This window comes from Anarrhichthys ocellatus, unplaced genomic scaffold, assembly GCF_004355925.1.
Source record: "Anarrhichthys ocellatus isolate YVR2014 unplaced genomic scaffold, GSC_Weel_1.0 scaffold7, whole genome shotgun sequence".
Lineage (NCBI taxonomy): Eukaryota > Metazoa > Chordata > Actinopteri > Perciformes > Anarhichadidae > Anarrhichthys > Anarrhichthys ocellatus.
In genome coordinates, this window is record NW_022280037.1 from 96588 (window position 1) to 112719 (window position 16132).

General features: G+C 42.4%; 2 protein-coding genes across 2 annotated transcripts; one reads left to right on the top strand and one right to left on the bottom strand.

The window, feature by feature from the left end:
* Positions 1-5226: 5226 nt before the first annotated feature.
* Positions 5227-8370, top strand: rsrp1 (arginine/serine-rich protein 1). The gene is made up of 5 exons (XM_031847648.1): positions 5227-5441; positions 5829-6357; positions 6457-6635; positions 7804-7878; positions 8016-8370. Exons 2-5 carry the CDS (start codon positions 5850-5852, stop codon positions 8172-8174), a joined length of 921 nt encoding a protein of 306 aa, XP_031703508.1. The 5' UTR covers positions 5227-5441; positions 5829-5849; the 3' UTR covers positions 8175-8370.
* Positions 8371-10824: 2454 nt separating this feature from the next.
* On the bottom strand, positions 10825-15909 carry syf2 (SYF2 pre-mRNA-splicing factor). The gene is made up of 7 exons (XM_031846964.1): positions 15876-15909; positions 15471-15572; positions 15224-15349; positions 14590-14707; positions 13234-13324; positions 12586-12684; positions 10825-11278 (listed from the first exon to the last, which is right to left on the bottom strand). Exons 1-7 carry the CDS (start codon positions 15891-15893, stop codon positions 11113-11115), a joined length of 720 nt encoding a protein of 239 aa, XP_031702824.1. The 5' UTR covers positions 15894-15909; the 3' UTR covers positions 10825-11112.
* Between the last annotated feature and the right edge of the window lie 223 nt (positions 15910-16132).

Sequence of the window (16132 nt, forward strand, 5' to 3'; positions counted from 1 at the left end):
AAGCCAAATATTACATGATGTGCCTTCGTCACACAGTTCTTTCTGAACGTGTTGTTCTCCTCTGTCGAGGACTCAACAACCTGGTTGAACTTGGCACTCCACTGGCTGTTGACCAACTGGATCTCATTCTGCTTTTCAAGCAGACTTTGACGAAGAGAATGGATAATTGTGTCCTTCTCTGTGACGTTCTTGTTCGCCTGTGCTATTTTTCTAAGCTCTCTCTCTGACCTGAGAGCCTTCATAATTTTTTGTCTCTCCTGCTCCCAACTGAGCTCTTTGGCGGCCATCAGCTCCTTCAAGGCAGCATTTTCTGACACCAGCTGGTTGTCTGGTTTTTGAGAGTCCGGTTGGGCTGTTCTCAGGTCCTGCAGCTGTCTGCTGAGGGTTTGCTGGTGTTCTTTGACCTGCACCTCTTCAGCTGGGCTGTCCTGGTTTGGACTTTGACTCGGAGAGCTGATCACTTCCACCATCTCTCTGGGTTTCTTGCCCGCCTGTGCTATCTTCCTACGCTCTCTCTCTGACCTGAGAGCCTTCATCATCTTTTGTTTCTCCTGCTCCCAACTGAGCTCTTTTGCGGCCATCTGCTCCTTTTTAAAATGCCGACCATACTTTTTAAAGGAACTAAAAGCTTCCTTCAGCCCATTGTTGTCTGCATTCACTTAACTTTACTTTAAATGTTATCAAACAAAGAAAGATGTTCTCCCCTCATCTTAACATGGTCCTAAATCGATACTAGAGTACTGTTTTATTAATTAAGTGGTACACGACTTGAAGCATCGGCCTTAATTTGGACTCTGGTCCCTGAGGGCGAGATGCAATGAGTTCCACAAAAGGTTCCTAGTCCCTGAGGAAGGTTACTGCGTTTTGAAAAAAGAGGCTCATCATGATTTTCCCAAATGATGTGCAGATTTTTAGGGCATTCTATCATTTCAAAATGTTTTTTAAATTGTGCATATAGCTGCTGTGAATGGGAATACATCTCTCCAAGGTTGGGGCATGAAGTTTGGGGTGAGCCCTGAATTCTTACAACGTCCGTCTCCGGCCACTGGACGTGAATTGCACACAGTTTGCATTCAAGACGCAGTTTTATGTTCACACAGTACGTGTGTGACGACAGAATACTCTCTCAAGTACAGCCAAGAGGTTTGACTGCATTCCCAACAAAGCAGGTAAGTCATTGCAAACGTGTCTTGTGGCAGCTCTTTATGCTATTTCTTCTCATAGTTGTTTTTCTCATACATTTGTGCATTATAGCAGATCTTTTCAGACTACAGCCATATCCGCAGAATATGTTTCAAAACAGTGATTATGATTAAACTTACTGTACATGGTAATTCCTTTCTGATGAGGGGAAACTTCTGGAGAAGATGATCAGTTTTGTTGCACTACTTGTTTTTAGGTCGGCTGCCGGCTCTCTTGGGCCCCCTGCTGGTGATCGTGTGCGGTGGCAGCAGCATCGACATGGCGCAGCTGACCCTCCTCAAACACAAGCTGCAGGAAGAAATTTGTGCTTCTCCTAATATTGTGGTGTAATTTTTAAGTAACATGAAATATGAAAATACAATGAGATTTCTTATAAAGAGAACACATTTCTTAAGTTATTCATCATTGAGAGAGTTATTACATGTGAATGTGTTTTTAACGTGCTCAGCTCAATGAACTGTCAGAATTCAATTTCTACATCTCCCCACATGGTGGTTCACTATTCAGAAATACACTGGCCGTCCACAGAGTCTCATATGGAACACTTATTTTTTTAAAGAGCACCTTATGTGAATTATTGATCAAAACAAAAGATTTATTTTTGAAATATAGAAAACTGCATAGAAAGCAAATCCATATATAACGACGATAAAGACTTATCTATAATTAATGTAAACTGGTATTCGCACTGGTAAATTCATCAGTTTGAATTCATAACTCAACATCTACTTACTAGGTTTCCTCTAGAGCTTTCAGTCACATCACATGGCCTTCATCTGCAGATGGAGTTTTGTGGAGTTACTGTAAGATGTTCAGGGATGACAGACACTGCTGAATGACTGCAAAACTGAATGTAAAGTCTGGTTTTATTTTGATATTGTTTTTCCGAGATTTGGACAAGATGCACATCTTCTATAACATTCTGCAGTAATACACGTCACCTGGCTTGTTTATGGGGGCAAAAATACAACTTTCTGACCTTCTGTTCTTCTGTTTGATCGATCGTTCTGCACTGGAGGTGTTTACCTTGAGGAATACTACCAACTGTAAATACTCCTCAAGCCTTTTATACACTGAATGCTTAGAATATTAAAGAGCTTGAAATCCATCATCACTCACTTGTTCCCCATTTCAAATCCATCCCGAGGGAAGGTCTTCCTAAAGCTCTGTACATCCTGTGTGTATAAATATATTTTCCACATCAGTAAAACAGCCCTTAACATGTAATGACCTTCATCAGAATCAGCTTTATTTGGCCAAACATGCGTGCACACACAAGGAATTTGACTCGGTTCGTTTGACATTTACAATATATTTACAAGTGTTAGGTTTATTCTGAGGTGCTTGTTGCTCAGCGTTACCTTTGCTTGCTTGGCATGAGTACATTTCATGTCAAACAGGTGTTGTTAGTGCGTGTGTTGTCTCTCGTTGTTTCTAACGGTGGTGCTGAAAGGACAGCTCAGCTATTTCAACTGCATAACGTTTATTGAGACGGAGAGCAACTGAAACGTTACGTTTCTATCCGCTGGTTGTGTTTCTACTGTTAGTTAAACACACGCCAACTCTGGCTGCCGTCTGTTGTCGGCAGTGGTGTTGTCTCCTCGCTGCACGCTGCTACTTTACAACTTGGGTCAATGAGAGCAAACTTCACGCAGATGGGCTTTGAGGTTTCATTCAGTGGGTGAAATAGTGCTTTGGGAAGCTCTATTTCAGCTTTGTAATATCTAAAGTACTGCGTTTAGCTCATGGTTACTGCGTAATAGATTATTTCCTGTGTATATAATGTTGTGTTTTAGCTTCTGTGATTTTTCCCAACAGACGCGCTTGTACACCTTCCTCTGCTTATATAACTTTGCAGGTTGTAAGCAGCTTTGGTGTGTTTATTCAATCAGTTTAAATATCACGATGCTTGCAGCTGTGGAATACAACGCTTTGAATGTCAGTCGAAAGAGGACATGACAGCTCAATTACAAATGACCTGTTTAATAATATTAAAGAGTGGAAGCATTTTCACCTTTCAATCAGATTATGAAGCTGTGTTCTGAAAAATACTTCACTGCAGTCATTTCTGTGTTTCCCAAAATACATCAATGTCTGTGCTTGATCTGTTATATTGTCTGATTATATGATGGGCTTTAAAATTTAGAATTTACCCTTTCACTTTCATTATTTTTTCATATAGAATGATGCCTTTATTTATAAGTGGGCAGTAGAGACAAGACATGAGAGGAAGGAGAGGTATGGAAACTGACACAACAAAGTTTCCCAGACAGAACTGAACGGGGAACGCTGTAATCACGGTATATAGCAGTGGTGGGCTGTCAGGGCAAGCAAGGCCTTCTCTGCTGGCCTAGACACTGACAGAATCCCAAAGTATAATTTAAACTACATGTATTATAAATATGTTTTCCCATCAGCTTATTATCTCATTGCATAGCTACTGTCTTCCTACAAGTACGCCAGCATTAACGTGTGGCTTGATTGGTCAAGTCTGGGCTAGTCTGACTGTTGTGAAACTAGCTAGTAGAACTCTGTAGTAGTAAGAGTTGAAGTTTACAGATATGTAAGAAGTTTTTATGTGACATTACATTTTTAGCATTTTGGCACGTTTGGCGGTGACAATCCAAATATCTACTGCCTCTGTCGAGCTGACATTTTCAGCCCTCAAACGCATTAAAACATATTCAAGAAATACAACTGGGGAGACTCGACTGTCATCACTGTCGTCCATGAATCGAGAAGGACCTCTTGCTAGAACTTAACCGATGTACTTTACACCTGTGTCATTGAACTCTTTGTAATCAAAGAGAGGAGGATGGGGTTTGTCTTTAAATAGTGAACAGCAGCTTTAATAAGTGAACTGCTTTAGTTTTACATCTGCAGTAGCCTTACTACTGTGTTAATGTTTCTATGGTGTCGTTTTTATGATATGGTTAATATTGTTCCCTCTGATGTGAAGAACATTTGAATGGTGCTCTTGAGTGTGTGGCGGAATGCGTGTTTTAGTGCTGCAATTTTGCTGGAATGTGCAGAGGCCTGTTGAATTGTGTTATTTGGCTTGTATGTTATTCTACCTGCTTTGTTGTCATATAAATATATGTGACTGGTTCTTGTGAGTTTGTTCTTGTCATTGTGTTAATTACATTGATTTTGACTGTATGCATTGCCCGTTAATGACGAAGCATCCCGTCATGCTGCGTCATAGTGACAGACCTGCATCCTTTATAGTTTTGTGCGTATTCATGTATCTGCACTCTGCAGTTTGTGTATTTGTAGCCCTCATAGGTGTTGAGCTTCAGGTAACATTTTATGTTACCTGTTATGTGAATATGCGCTTTTTACACGAAAAAAAGAATAATCTGTAGCTGTGGTGTCATAATCAGGTTATTAGGAGGTGGTTCAACTGTAGTAGGACAGCACTGAAGACCCAGGTATAAAATACACGGCCCGCCACTGATATAGTTTAAACCACTGGGCCAGTAGGATTGTGAAGGTTAAAGGTCCGTACTGGTCTTATGAGAAAGAGGGGAAGTAGTAGGCCACGAGGAATACAGGACAGCTGGGCTTGAAACCAGCACAGTGAACGTGAACTATCCAGTCCCTTCTGTAAACTCAACTACCCAGCAGCCCTCGGGGCTTTGCTAATACCACATTGTTCAACATGTGACTCATCAGTGTTTGATGGAGAATCTGAAAATTGTGTTTAAATGAATGCCAGTTACAGCGAGAGTTTGATTCATTTGGTTTGAACCACAGCTAAGTGTTGTTTAATGCTACACTTCTATAAAATGATCCAAAGACCTTACAGTCTTATTTATTGGACAGTGTTGCTGACATTTTACCATTGGATAGAGGTATTGAAAACAAATCTGATCTCAGAATTTTCAGTGTTATCTTATCGTAATGGACTTTATGCTATTTTAAAAGTCACCACCAGACACAACAACAAGAACAGGACCACGTGACTGGAATTTTCCAGAGACTACCGTTGCTCCACCCACCGGCCAACCCGCGTTTCTTCATACGAGCAACGGTCGGATCAACTTCGAGGAAGAGACAACGATCGCGCGTTCGCTAATATTCAGCTACAAACTAACATATTTATATCACTTTGAGCTATATTCGTGAGTAATCGTCTCGTTATACGTTTTTAAGAGGGACTATTTTGTTCTAACGTTGGCTTTATAGCGTTTACGTCGACGTTATCGGAACAAAGGCTTCAATCTAAAGTCGGCCTGGTAAGACCTATGACGTCAGCTAGCATGGCTAACTGTTTTGCCAAACTAGCACGAGTTAACGTGTCGTGTATCTTCTATTTGTGAGTATATGTAGTGTCCTGTAATGTTTAGGTTCAGGTTATGTCTTTTTTTTCATGAAAGGCGAACGGACTGCATACGGCGTCTTTTGGAGCGAAAACAGATGTTAGCTCGAGTTAGTTAAGCTAGCTTTGGCTAGTAGGCCGCTTTCAGCCCTTGCTCTACTTGTTGTGCAACACTAGCTGTAGGCTTTAACATAGACTGTGTAACTTACGTACTTTGTAATATGACCAGTACATTTATGGTTTACTAATTGTTGTAAACGGTTACGGTTTTTTATTTTTTTTAAGTACTTATGTCTCATTTCAGCTTGTGGCAGAAAATACAACAATGACCAAAGGAGAAGACTCTCACTCGGAGATTGCCCACGTTCGTCAGAGTGACGGCATCAATGTCATCTTTGACCAGAAAAGCCCCGCTGGCTCCCGTTCACGGTCCAAAAGCAGCGGCGGCAGCGGACGCTGCTCTGGCCGCCACAGGGGGCGCAACGGCCACAAGGGAGGTCACCGGTCTCATTCGTCTTCGTCCAGAAGCCGGTCCTCCTCTCGCCGCCGGTCCCGCTCTCACCCGCGCTGCCACAGACCTTCCTCCCGCTGTCGCTGTGATAACCATCGCAGGCACGGCCGTGGCTGCGGATCCCCACCGCGGCGCCACAGGGCCCATCACGGCTCACCCTCAGCCTCCAGGCACCGACGCAACAGGTCCCGCTCCAAGCCATCCAGCCGGAGGAGCCGGCACAGGACTGCCGTGAGCAGGTTTTCCCAGTCCCCGCCCAGGAACCACAGAAGCAGCTCAGGGTCCGGATCGTCAGAGCATTCTGTCAACTTGAGTTGTGATGGTGAGTTGAATTGATGAGGGAAATAGGCATTACTCTGGCAAAAATTATGAATTTTACTAGTGATTTAAACTTGTTTTTTTGTGTGTGTGTGTTCCCCAGATAAAGGAAAACACATCAAGGCTGCGAAGGCCAATGCTACCACCACCGTCGTAGTAGTGGAGAAGCTCGAACTTCCTGAGATTGTGAAACCAATCCTGTCTGAGCCGGCGGAGGAGTCCAAACAGGTTTTGCCAGAGACAAGATGGGTGAGACAAGACCCTGAAAAGACTCTGTCAGAGGTGGGTGTCTGAGAGTGACTGTCAGCTTCACATTGAACACAATACACGCTTAAAATCAGGCTGTCTCACAGATTACTATTAAACGCACAGAAGTTTTCACCCCATCTAGGACTACATGTAAATACAAGGTAAGGTGTGTTGAGAATTTTATTGATTTAATAATGGAAGTTGATCTTAGCTGTCACGTAATTTGATCAAAGTTACACTTTGCCTGATCTACTCTTATCTTTGTTGCAATGTCTACAGGTGTCTATTGATTAGCTTTATGCTGTGTTGAATTTCCTGTCTTGTGTTAACCTCTGGACCCCTGAGGGAATATACATACTCTGTATTTATTCCTGTCTTCATAGATAACATGACAGTGGTCTCCTTGACTCATCGGCACCTGGGATTAAAGGGCTGTCATGTGACTTAGGTGACAACAATACGTGTTTGCGTGAAAGTTTATCTGATAACCCTTGCAATGTTCACAAAGTCATAAGTTAACTGGAGGTTTGCAATCAGACAAGCGCATGCAGATTATCAGACATGATGCACACAGTCAATACAAATGCTAATTCCCTCACATAGATGCTTCATGAGCAATTCAGACGTTGTATTACACTGACTCCACTTGATAGAGATAGGCAGTAGAATTTTGACATTTCCAATGTATTTCTGCTTGAAGTTGAAATGGGTCGTTGTTATTTAGCAGAATCCTTCACTCGCTGATGGAGCAAAGGCGTGTGGACTGCATTATAGTGACTATCCCTGTCAAGAGAGCTAAAAACAGACGAAGAACTCCTCTCCGTGTGCCAAAGATAAGTTGGTTCACCAGCCGTGTGCTGAGGGCTGGGAAACCTACGTCGCCATCATTCTGCCACTGTAGACAGAGAAGACATCCTTTCTTACTATGATACTTTTCTTTTTGCATTTTCTTGTTTTATTCTGTTTCTATGTCTACTTTTTAAATGGTGGAGCCAAGTCTTTGACAGGGGGGGGGGGGGGGGGGGGGGGTGTTAGTGTTGAAACTAACACTTAAATAATTCACTATACAATGAAATGCTTTACAATATTATCAGTGGGAACTATAATTTATCTGTAAGAGCATAACAAACTGAAAGCACACAGCATCAGTTCTACACGTATATCTCACTATGTCTGCTTTTCTTTGTCTTTTTTGAAACAGAGCGATGAGGAGTCTGATGATATGTTCAGCCCAAGGACGTCCCCAAAAAGGAAAACCATCTCTTTCAGCATTAATGTAAGTGACCTAAATAGCAGCTTATTCATGATTTGTTTAATCCTGTTGATGTTAAGAGCCAAACACTGCTTTACATGAAGCCGACAATACATCGATGTGTCCTAACGTCATCTTCACTCCTACTCTTGTCCCGGTAGAACTCCATGGTAAAACCAACAGCGGCAGCTCCATCCGGTGCTAAGGTAACTTCCAGAATGGACAGCTATGAAAGCAGGAAGCCGTATGGCCACTGGAAGCCAGTCAAATCAGGCCACGCCTCCAGGGCACGCAAACACGCGCTCGCCGGGTCACCCTAGTGTGGCAGAGTACATGGACGCTGTGAATACTATAAATACTTTGTACATATGTTTGACCATTTCATGGCAGGAGCTTTATTGCAGATGAAAAAGTTATGTGAGAAGATGTGAAGAATTCGATCAGGTGGGATTATTTGGTTTGTTTTTCCCTTTTGTTGTATATTGTGCTTCAATAAAGATATTTATTTGATAAAAAGTATTTCTGTCTTATTAGTCTCAGTACCTGCATCTTGAGCCTTGAATAAGTATTTAGGGAATCGCTTTAATGGGAAGTTATTGGGGCTTCAGAGTCCAACACTGACTAAAATACATTAGACATACAAATTCGATTTTAACTAATAGTAACGAGGTTGATTGTCCATATAGGATTACGCCGTACTACTTACCAGTTACTAGAGTAAAGTTATGGTATGCTTAGATATTCCAGTGGGGTAAATAATGATGGGTACATAAACAATTCTGTGCAACGTACTTGGTACGTGATATCTTGATTTAAAAATGTAAATAATTAAATAAATCCTGGCCAACTTCCATTTTGGTGCTTTAACTTCAGGTTCCTGGTGTTGTCCATGCTTGCTCACTGTCACTCATTGGAACACTAGAATAGAGCGGAGCCGTCATCATTAGTGTTGTTAGTAGGCCTAACACCTGTGTTTTCCTACCATGAGTCAAAATGTCTGCCATGAGAAAGGCCTGGGATTGAGTAAAAGGCAACAAAAGAGAGCATTTATAAACTGCTACATAGAGATTGGGCAGTTAAAGGCAATCAAGTGACACATCTGCCTCATTGCAAAAATACACAGAATGTGTTTCCTGGCCTTCTCTTACCAGCTAAAACTTCTGCCACGTTTCTTAGGTTTCTGATCCTACTCTCCAGCCTGAGTGCTCGTGAATGGATTGAAATGAACTTGCATTCTTTATGATGACCACACGGTGTCAGTATTATCACATTTTCTATTTGTTTCTCTTGTGTATAACTATCGTTAGGGATGGGTCATGCTTTAGACTGAGGTTGATGTGTGAATCACCCCCAACAGCTTTGATTAAATATGAACGAAGTGATACAAAATGGCAACTCTTGCCTGGACATTTTTGACCTGTCACAGTAGTGAAAGCACAGGTATTAAATAAACATAACGATGCCTGAGTTCCATTTAGCTGTGGGCTCCTGATATAGTGCATTGTTGTGCTCACTGGGTCGCTTGAACGCCACAGAGCAGTCGTTAAAGTTATTAGTAACACCTGTGCTTTTCCTACTATTGTACATCTGCTGTGTATTACACCTGCAACCATGTGACAATCTATCACAGCTGCACTCACTAAACAGTGTTTTTTGGTTTGCTGATGGGACTCAGTTGCTGGTGATTGATGTTAGGTGATCATCTGTCTGCTAACACATGATTTGTACATGTTCCTCCTTGAGTAACTCGATATATCCGGCTATTGTGGCTGCTGTGCTACTTACCCTAAAGCGTGTGTGTGTATTCAAATTGACTGGTTCTCAGCCCGTGTTTAAAATACTGGTGTATTATTGCCAGAAGGTAATTTATCTATTGAAGGGGAGATAACTGTCTATTAAGTGGGTAGTAAATTTGAACGTCAAGGCTGATATTTAGATGCATGTTAAAATCTGTTGTAATAAAAAGGTAAAAATCACAGAGTTTTAATTACTCCTGACTCCCAGACTGTGTGTCTCCTGCTGTAAACTGACCTGTGATCCTGATTAATTACCTTGACGGGAGATAAGACATGCAAAAACACAAGGCAGTGAGTGTTAGTGGGACTGGAGCAGAGGGTGGGGCACCGTTTATTTGATACACTTGTTATTCATCCAGACATTTTCCTCTGCTTACTGGCTTTAAATCATACCCATTTTGCATCACGAGGAACACTTTAAACAGACGGTTGGCCTTGAAAGAATCAAAAGGTGTCAGATTTTTCTCTGAGACACCACAATGAATTTATGCAGTGTTGTTCCTCGTACGAGTCCCAGCCAACGTCCCACGGGCTAATCAGATAAGACTACAGAAATATCATAATCATGCATCTGAACGTTTAATCCACTCCCTTAAGTGCTCTAGAGCAGTCAGGTATCAAAGCAATCACCCGAAGCCCTCCCCCACCCTTCATCAGTGAAACAAACAACTTGTGTCATGGAGTCTTTGCACACCATCCTTTAAATCCCATACATGTATTGTGGGGTTCAACTCTATTGATTCATTCAGATTAGATGGAACAGATCGTTATAAATATGTATACAATGGTATGTTTGATTCAGTGCTGGTGTGACTACACAAACCAGTGTTTAGTGTGTGTCTGTGCGAGGGCAATGCCTCTGGACTCACACCGACAGAAGTTGAGGCATGGGAACCTGTTGTTGTCCGTTATCTCTTCTCCAGTCACAAGGCTTTCCTGCTCATGTCGCAGCTTGGGGCAAGTTAGTTAGACTGAGCTGTAGACGATAATGAAGAAATTGAATTGCTCAATTGTTGGTCTTCGTCTCTCTGTGCACCTAGAAGCATGCTTTTGGCTGGCATCTTCGGCTAAACGCGCCACGAGGTTTGATGGTACTCGATGGCAGTTCGTTCTCACGCTCACGTCTCCCATCATGAGACTGCGCGCACTCAGCCCACAGAAACACAAACAAGTGTGCAAGATAACTGGAAGTGGTTTATTTAAAAAGAAAGGATAAAAATAATCACAACAGTTGATTTAACTTTGAGTATTGTACAAAGGACACCACACATCTTACAGATAACCTCAGCATCATATAATAAAGTCAGACTACCGCTTTACAACACGGAGTCCATTTTTAGCATTTTAATACGCATGTTCTAGTTATGCAGCAAGTAAAGACAAGAAAAAAAAAAAAAGCATCCAAGTCTCCTGAATGAAGACAAAACTGCACAAGAACATGTCCGCTGAGGTGATGGACCCTCTAGACAGCTGTGCCTCTCTCCAAGTTTTGTTTGATCTCGGCTGTGTATTTGCCGTAGAAGCGCTCCGCCTTCTTGTTGAACTTGGCGTTCCTCTCGTTGATGTAGTCGATGTCTGCGTCGTCGTTGTAGGCCCTGCGTCGGCTGTACTTGGCCCGCTTCTCTATCCTGACAATCGCAAATAAAAGCAGCTTAGGGAGGACTTCATAAACGGCATATCCAATGACAATAATTGGCTACAGGCAATAATTCGAGGGTGTGCATTTAAATTTGGCAAACAGAGATGCGACGGAAAACCTAAAACGCATGCTTACTCGGAGGAAAATACTGTCAATTTGTGAGGTCCCAGTCTTGATTCGATGTGTCTTCAAAGCATTGTTATGCGTCATACCCTGGCAACTGAACCCTTGTCTAATACCCCACAGTCGCATCTCTAACACAAGCCTCAGACTGTCTCAAATATAGAACAGCTCAGGCTGAAAAACAGGGTAACAAAGGGGTGAGAGGGGACAAAAACCTGGAAGAACTAAACAGTCTGAAGCAGCAGTCAGTTAAATGTGAGGGAGAGTGAAGGTATGGTAGCTCTCATAAAAGGTTTACCAAACCTTGTACCCACACCCACGTACACTATGATATGGACCATCAGTTTGACATAAGGCCCCGGTCTGATCAGGAGCTGTGCCCCCACTAGGACCCTGAGAAGCACTCTGTATGAGGGGCGGGTTTCTTCAGCTCAGATAGGCCCCGGTTCACACAAAACACCCCCCCCTCTTCCTAAACTGGCAAAGAGGCCACAAAGTCACCGTTTATTGCGAGTGAGATAATCTCATATTTCCAGACTTCACACTACGTTTGTGGTGTACCAGTGCTGGAAAAAGGCCTCAACGTACCCACTGTCTTTCTGAAGTCAATTTTTTGGGGGTTAGAATTCCTTGAAGGAATACTTCACCGACAAAGTGAGCATTTTTATATCAATTAAAAGTTAACGCTGAGCAAATAAAAAACGTCTCACGCTTGCGAGGACACGCTAGTCGACCGCGAGACTCCAAAGTGTTTCAGATATTGCGGTTTTAGTGAAGATGCGCGTGTTTTTGAAGTACTGAGCATGCGACAGGACAAGACTTCTCTCTGTTCCCTGTGGAGGCATGTGAGAAAAATTAAGTTCTCCTCAAGAACTCAAGGGGACACTGGGAGAATAATTGATACACAAATGGTCATTTTGGGGGTGAAGTATTCCTTTAAGCCAATCATAATTAAACTAAAGACCTGAATTATTTACAGTATTTTGACAAAGTTGTCCATCATTAGCATTCAGCTTGTTAGCCTGGCCGAGTGCTTCTTGTTAGAGCCACACCAGTCTGCCCAGTGAGACCAACATACTTCATGGGCAAGCTGAGTGAGATGAAGTGAAAGCGAGGGTCAGGAGAGGATACGACGTCTCTGGTTTACTAGCTGTCCTCTCGAGTGTGACTTACTGTTTCTCAACATCTTCCACCATGCGGTCAATGCCGTCCTTTGTGGGGACATGGGTGCCGTGGATCAGGCTGTTGGACGTGGGGTGGAAGTCCTCACCGCTGTGGAGCAGCAGCAAAGGAATTAGACACGCACAACCAGAGATAATCACAATTTGAACATACTTAAAAGCGACTTCTCTATTCCATCATTGAGATGATGGTCATCCCAATGAAAGGAGATAATGTGGCCGCGGGGGGGAAATGTGTATGTGCATCCTTCATAGCTCTGCATGATCAACAGTCTTTTGAGTGTGAATAACCTGCAGGCGACAAACGCTTCTTCAAACTTGCGTTGCACTTTAAAAATTCTTTAAATTACTTACTGTTTCAAAACTGACTTCGGGGCAAACGGGGGGGTACAGGACTTCACATATAGAAAATGCTTTGTTCACATGTGACGGGTGAAGCCTGAGAGTTTTACGACAAAATGTTACAATTCATTTCACTTGACGAGAAATTTCACAGCTACGGTCGTAATAGCAGAGACGTCATCCTCCTCATGGCCCTGTTAGTGGGACTGCACAAATAAATAGTAATGCCAGATTTCTTCCCATGTTGAGCCGCCCGTCTATCTGGATAAAGAGCACAAATACAGTACGGGTCACTCACCAATCCTCCCTCTGCTTCTCATAGCTTTCCATGTCTGGTCTGATTTGCCGGGTGAGCCTCTGGTACTGTCGGAATTGGGCCTCAGCATAACCTGCAGTCCATTGTGTGAGACGGAGAGCAATACAAAAATTTAATAATAATTACCGGAACAAACAGCAAGCAGGCACGAGGCTCAGCAACACATCCCGCGGCTGGTTCTCTAGGACTCCCTTCCTCTCTCGAGGCCCCTCTGGTGATAATTTTCTCCCCACAGGTTTTAATTCAGAGGTTTTGATGCAACAGATGGAAGTCATATTTATGAGACACAGCAAGTCTTTTTTTTTCTTTTCTGCAGGAGATTAAATTCGAAGCAGTTCAACAAAGATTAAGATCCCAAGAGGTCCTTACATGCAACCAGTATTGCCCTGTATACTGCTCCTACATAGGACTTAGGCAGCAGCACTTCCCTGTTTGGTGGAAGTGGGGAAACATGCCATGGCACAGCAAAACCCACAGTGAACCGCTTGTTTCCTCAAGAGTCAACTGTATTAAATTACAATTTACTAAATGAGTAGACTGAGGTTCTGTGGTGTCGTGCCTAAAATAAAGTAGTTTGATTCAATCGCCGTTTGCTTCCAAGTTACTTCCTGACGCCACGATAACATTCCAGTGTCAATACAATCAGTGACAACCACTTCAGTGTGTTAAACAATGATTCTATTAGGTGTGAAAGGGACAAATGATTGATCAAGATACGTGTAATTAGTTTAGATTTTTTTTCAAACGGCCACAGTCTTTAGTCTGTACTTTGAGCTTTATTATTTCATACAGCTGTTTCTTTGTTTAAGTGAATATCAGGTTGGTGCCAACATGTGTTGTGTAATTAAAAGATGGCATCCTTTTGGTTCCTTCTACCAACAAAAGTTAGTTGCAAAGCAAAACAATGTGGTTACTCCCTTTGGAAAAGATGTTAAAAACCTCAATGAGATCATCCCGGCTAAATCTCACATTCTGCTACAGTGAACTGTAATATTTTGAGCGGCTAGTTATGGCTGGTCAAGGACCTCTCGTGGTTGCGGTAACTCACACTTTCTCAAAACACCTTTTATTGTCTGAACTACCGGTGTACACACTGCCGAGTGCATCGCCGCCACTCAGCAGCTGCTTGGCTAGTTTAAATATTGTTTTTGACAGGATTGTATGAAGTGTATTACACATGACTTTGAGCTGATCGTCTGCGTACATTGGCGCTTGTTTTTAAATATAAATGCATTTTGCAACACCATTCACGCGTTATGACAAGTATCGTATAAGTGCAACCACAGAGTACGCTGCACACAACTTATGTGCGTCTTCACTGGCATCCCCGCCACCAACCTGCAAATCCTGTGTCTGGGTTCTTCTTCCTTTTCTTCCTCTCCCACCGCTCTGCATCTTCAGCGGTGATTTCAAGCAGTTTCACTCTGTGATAGTCCTCCCCTTTGTCAGCACATTCCTGAAAGAAAAACATGGTTATGTTACGTATGTATAAATGATTCGATATTTCATGAGTAAACTGCCCCTCTGCTGAGTTTGTGGCAGTATTCAAGATGTACTGGTGGAGATGTTTTGAATCATTATCATTCTCTTAGGAGAAAGCAGTGACAAAAGATATGCTTTGAATATATGCATCCCCAGAGCACCATAGGGATTATAGGGGTGTATTAAATTAAAGGCAGGGTGTCAACTAAATATCTTGCACAGTGATTTATGTGCTACCACAGCACGTGGCCTCAGTCAGTGCTAATTTACTTAATCAAAACATTTGAAACCAAAAAGCACCCCTCCTCTTGAGCAAACTACACCGATCCTTAGAAATAATGTTATGGTACTTCAGCTTCATCACAACCATGTCAATGTGAAGAGAGAAATGACATCTTAGATGACTTCTGATCAGGGACATCTCGTCATTCTGAATATGCACAGTACTATAGAGTTTGTAAGTACTTGAATACTTAAGAGACTTAAATACTTTTTTCTTTTCGTCTTCAGCGAGCTCCCACTCCAGTCTGGCTTTCTTAGCCTCCCAGTTAGTCGGGAGCTTCAGTCTCTTGTCCTCCTCCACGACCTCCTGGTGGTTGAGCTTACGTGCTTCATTCTGCAACGGGAAAACAACACGCGATGACACGTTGTGCACGTAAATAAACACCCAGCCATGTAATGACGTAAGAGTTGGCCGCTATAACGTAAATGTGACTTAATTAAAACTCGTAACTCACCCGTTTGAAATGTAACTCTCGGAATTTCCGAAGTCTCGATTCCCTCTTCTCGGAGGGATGAGTTTCATTCTGCTCCTCCTCTTCTGTGGCTGTAGCAGACTCCTGAAGATACCGACGGTGAACGTTATCGTTATCTTTGTACGATACATTATAAAACCAGACTGTCTATCGCCGAGTGTCGACTCTAACAGACAAGATGGTGACGCGCTAGCGTTAGTTAGCAGTCGCTAGCATCGGTTAGCTTAGCACCACAACGCGAGATTGTAAACAACAAGTAAGGAACAGAAACACGCTCTCCGACGGCAACATGACACATCGCCCGTAAAGGAATTATATTAGTGGACTGTAATTTAACACAATATAAAATAAATTAGGTAATTTGACATTAAAATGGAAGTTACGAACCTCAATACAGGACGCCATTGTTGCACTGCACGGAGGATGAAAAAGGAAGTGTGACGCTCACACCGGATATTACGCAGAACATAAACATTTTAGATTTTATTATTCGGTCAGAAAATATTTAAACAGAAATATAAAATGTGCGAGAGGGCTCCATTTCTTTCAATAAAAATTACCGCATCGATTTTTTTTCAAGCAGCTTTCTGCAATGTGGATTTAAATCACAGTAACAAAAGTCCTTTCTACAACCTTACTGGATT

What these genes read in the sequence shown, in the direction of transcription:
- rsrp1 (XM_031847648.1), top strand. Translation starts at nt 5,850, where the DNA reads ATGACCAAAGGAGAAGACTCTCACTCGGAGATTGCCCACGTTCGTCAG. An exon ending in CTGAAAAGACTCTGTCAGAG is followed by an intron (nt 6,636 to 7,803) that starts GTGGGTGTCTGA and finishes TTTTTGAAACAG; the next exon opens with AGCGATGAGGAGTCTGATGA. An exon ending in CCATCTCTTTCAGCATTAAT is followed by an intron (nt 7,879 to 8,015) that starts GTAAGTGACCTA and finishes TTGTCCCGGTAG; the next exon opens with AACTCCATGGTAAAACCAAC.
- syf2 (XM_031846964.1), bottom strand. An exon ending in CCCAGACACAGGATTTGCAG is followed by an intron (nt 13,325 to 14,589) that starts GTTGGTGGCGGG and finishes AATGGACTGCAG; the next exon opens with GTTATGCTGAGGCCCAATTC. An exon ending in GTGGAAGATGTTGAGAAACA is followed by an intron (nt 11,279 to 12,585) that starts GTAAGTCACACT and finishes TGCGATTGTCAG; the next exon opens with GATAGAGAAGCGGGCCAAGT.